Source organism: Anoplophora glabripennis, unplaced genomic scaffold (genome assembly GCF_000390285.2).
Source record: "Anoplophora glabripennis isolate ALB-LARVAE unplaced genomic scaffold, Agla_2.0 scaffold913, whole genome shotgun sequence".
Lineage (NCBI taxonomy): Eukaryota > Metazoa > Arthropoda > Insecta > Coleoptera > Cerambycidae > Anoplophora > Anoplophora glabripennis.
Genome location: NW_019416991.1, coordinates 161157 through 164515, shown reverse-complemented (window position 1 = coordinate 164515; position 3359 = coordinate 161157). Strand labels below are relative to the sequence as shown.

General features: G+C 40.0%; 1 protein-coding gene across 1 annotated transcript; it reads right to left on the bottom strand.

Moving 5' to 3' along the window:
- Positions 1-2222: 2222 nt before the first annotated feature.
- Positions 2223-3246, bottom strand: LOC111692079 (probable serine/threonine-protein kinase samkC; the record flags this gene model as incomplete). The annotated part of the gene is given in 1 exon segment (XM_023455779.1): positions 2223-3246. A coding segment is annotated over 1 exon segment (636 nt), but the record flags the coding sequence as incomplete, so codon positions are not given.
- Between the last annotated feature and the right edge of the window lie 113 nt (positions 3247-3359).

Below are 3359 nucleotides of genomic sequence, written 5' to 3'. Positions count from 1 at the left end.
AATTAACGTATGGTGAGGCATGATCGATGGGTACATTATCTGACTAAACTTTTATTAAGGAACATTAACTGATGAGGTACATTTAGAATTTCTTCGGAGCGAATTTCCAGGTTTTCTTGAAAATGTTCTGCTGAATATACCTGCCTACATATATTTTCAGCATAATGTGGCACCCCTCACAATTCTAGAATTGTAGCTGCTTATTTAAATCAAATTTTCCCTAACAAGTGGATCGGTACATATGGACCAATAAGATGGCCTGCAAGAGCACCCGATCTAACCCCGTTAGATTATTATTTTCTATGGAGATATTTGAAGGAGAGGGTATACCAGACGCCTGCAGATTTGGAAGATTTAAAAAATATTATTCGAAATGAGTTTGGGGCTCTCAATGCTAAATTATTAAAAAGTTCGAACATTTTGAATATTTTAGCATCTTTTCTGTCGCTTTGAGTGTCAAGAATCTTTTCATTTAATTCATTTAACATTATTTCTCCTCCAATAAAATATTTGTAAATCATTTTTTACAGAGACGTACATACATAATAATGCACGTGCTTTTCATAATTTTCTACAATCTCAATTTTGGAAACATTTAAAATGCAATTTTACAAAAAAAAAAAAATGGGAATTACTGCTGAGTCATTAGTTCTTAAACTGTTTTGTACAAAATTTTATTTAATACATCCAATATCCTTGTGGTGTTATAACGATGCTTTTGAAACATTTTTTTGAACTGACTAAAGACTCTACGGAAACGGTACTAGGTCACATATAAAATTTTTATTGCCTTCAAAACGTCTCTAAATACCTCAACCGCAATAAAACTAAGAATACGCCCGTTCTCAATGATACCAAGTTATTTTAACGACGCCGCCGGTCGTCGAGTCATGGGAAATTTTATTAGCGCCGGAAAAGCCGCCATTCCGGAAATTGCAGTCCTGCGAAATAATTATATATACAAGGTGTCCCATTTAAGGATTCTTCCTTGGCGCTGTTAATATCAATGATACAAAAAAGTGTTTCAAATAAAACTTGCACTAAATCAATTTCTCCACGTCTTAAAATTATTTTCAATTATACAGGGTGTTTCGTTTCGACTGGGCATTACCTAACTTCATAATCTCAGTAAAAAAATTAGGGGAGTAGAACAATTTCCCACATTTTATTAGTGACCTTTTAAAGGATGTAACTTGAATAATGGTCGTCGAGAAAAAAAAAGAAGCATCTTGAAGCCTTAAGATTCTAGTTTTGAAATCTTGAGAAGAATTTTTTTTTGGGCGTCACTCTTGGCGCAATCAGAAGAAATAATCCAAGGCAAAAATTTAACATTTTTTTTTTCTAAAAATTACCCATCGGTCAGAAATTTTTTTTTCTGGCTTAATCAATACCAGGGTTATTAACCTGATTCCTCGGCTCCAATTTGTTTTTTTTTTTAAATTTTCTGTACGATTATTTCTCATTGTGATATCGGCTAGTGAGTGAAAAGTCACCTTTTTGGAAGGTAGGTTTTGGAAACTTGAATCAATCCTCATCAAGGGCCTTTTCGTAGGATTGAGAAAATTTTTTCTCAGTATTAATTTGAAAAGTGTAAAAAATGACTGTTTCTGCTGTTTTGGAAATTCCACGACTACTTTGCGAATATAATAATAAGACAAACATTGTATAGGAACTGTCACATTTTTTTATACTTAAAATAACTATCTACTCTAGATACATTGAGAATAAAAAAAATCATTTAAAGTATAGAATGTATTTCTTATTAAATATTTTTGCAACTTCTTAAAAAATATAAAATTATATATCTATGTTCTTCATCTCAGAAGGTAATTTATTAAAAAACTTTTAAACCTAAATAAAATGGTGAAGCACAAGATATTGTCTACGCCTCCGCCTTGTGGTTGGATTTTTGTTGAAATAGTTTTTTGGGGTCCCCGGCTAGTGAGACTCTTGGGAAGGCGTAGAACGTTGTAATGTTGAGAACACTAATTAATATTTGACGAACTTATTAGCTTTCTTTTGTTTTATGCGAATTCTTTTTTGGGTTGAGACTTTTTGTAAAAAAGTCACAAAAACTTTCGTAGAATAAATAAAAGTCGGATTTATGGATTTAATGTGGCCCGAGATTCAGTTGTCGATTCGTTTGGTGGAGCGCGGTGTAATGTGGCTGACTAAAACAACTAAAGATTCGAAAACTCAAAAATAAATGCAACTGCCGAACTAGTGCTATAATTGCTACTACTGCTGTATGACGACCGCGAGGTGGTCTAATTAATTTTGGTCGGACGGGGGACTGAACGCCGTTCGCCGCTGCCTGCGACGTTCTGTAGGGCCCCCTGCACGGAGCGATTTGTGCTCGTTTTACATTAGAATTAATGTAAAATCCTTGGTTCGGTGACACCTCCCTCCTTTGTGCGAATCGACTTTACTGATTGTTGGGCCTGGTTTTATTGGAGACTAAGAAATGTTATGCTTACATGAAAAATGACAAATAAATGTGCACGCAGTGCGGAAAATGAATGTTTACAAAATGCTACTATATAAAAATAAATGTTGTAATGGGGTAAAATATGCAGTCTGTTTTCTGTCTCTGGGAAATGTTTGTCACTTTCACCCGCGAATACCGCTAGGGTATTTGTCACTTGGTTCGTTCGAATTCACACTCGCGACACTTCCCGCACTCGAGTCCACGGTTGACGTGGCTGCTCGGCCGCTGGGACTGCTGCTGGCGTCTGGCTCGGGAGACGGGAACTGGGCGGCCGACTCCGGGTCTGCGGCATCGTGGTTGCTCTGGGACTGGTGATGTTTTGGCTGAACTTGGGCAGCTGGCACGGCGACTGGAGCGTAAATCGCCCTGATTTGAAGGCTCTCTGTTGTCGGCTCGCTGCTTTGGCATGGGCTCTGGGTCGGCTGGGACAGCGGCTCGGGAACGGTGGCCTCTCTGACCTTGTTCTCTCTGGGCTGCTGCTCTAGCGTGGTGTCGGTGTTGGTGGTCTGGTTTGGATTTGGTACCAGGGCCATATGGCGGCCTAGGTCTCTGGGCTCGCTGTTGCTTCGGCTTTGGCTGCGGCAAGAGAGCTGACGGTCGCTCTGACTTAGTGGCTCTGCGTCTGCTGCGGTGGACCTTGGCTTAGGCTGTCTGCGGCTTGGACCTGGCTGTGGTGGCTCGACCGGGAGCGATATGTCACCTTGACATTTATGCTCTCTGGTGGCTGACTGGCCTGGTTGTGGGGGTTGTGGTTGGTGGTGGTCCCCTTGGTCTGGGTCATCGTCGTCGGACTCTTCGTCGCTTAGCTCGACGTCATTGTTGCCCTGCGGTGCTGGGCGGAGGTCGTCTATGTGGTGGAGTTGAGTTCGAG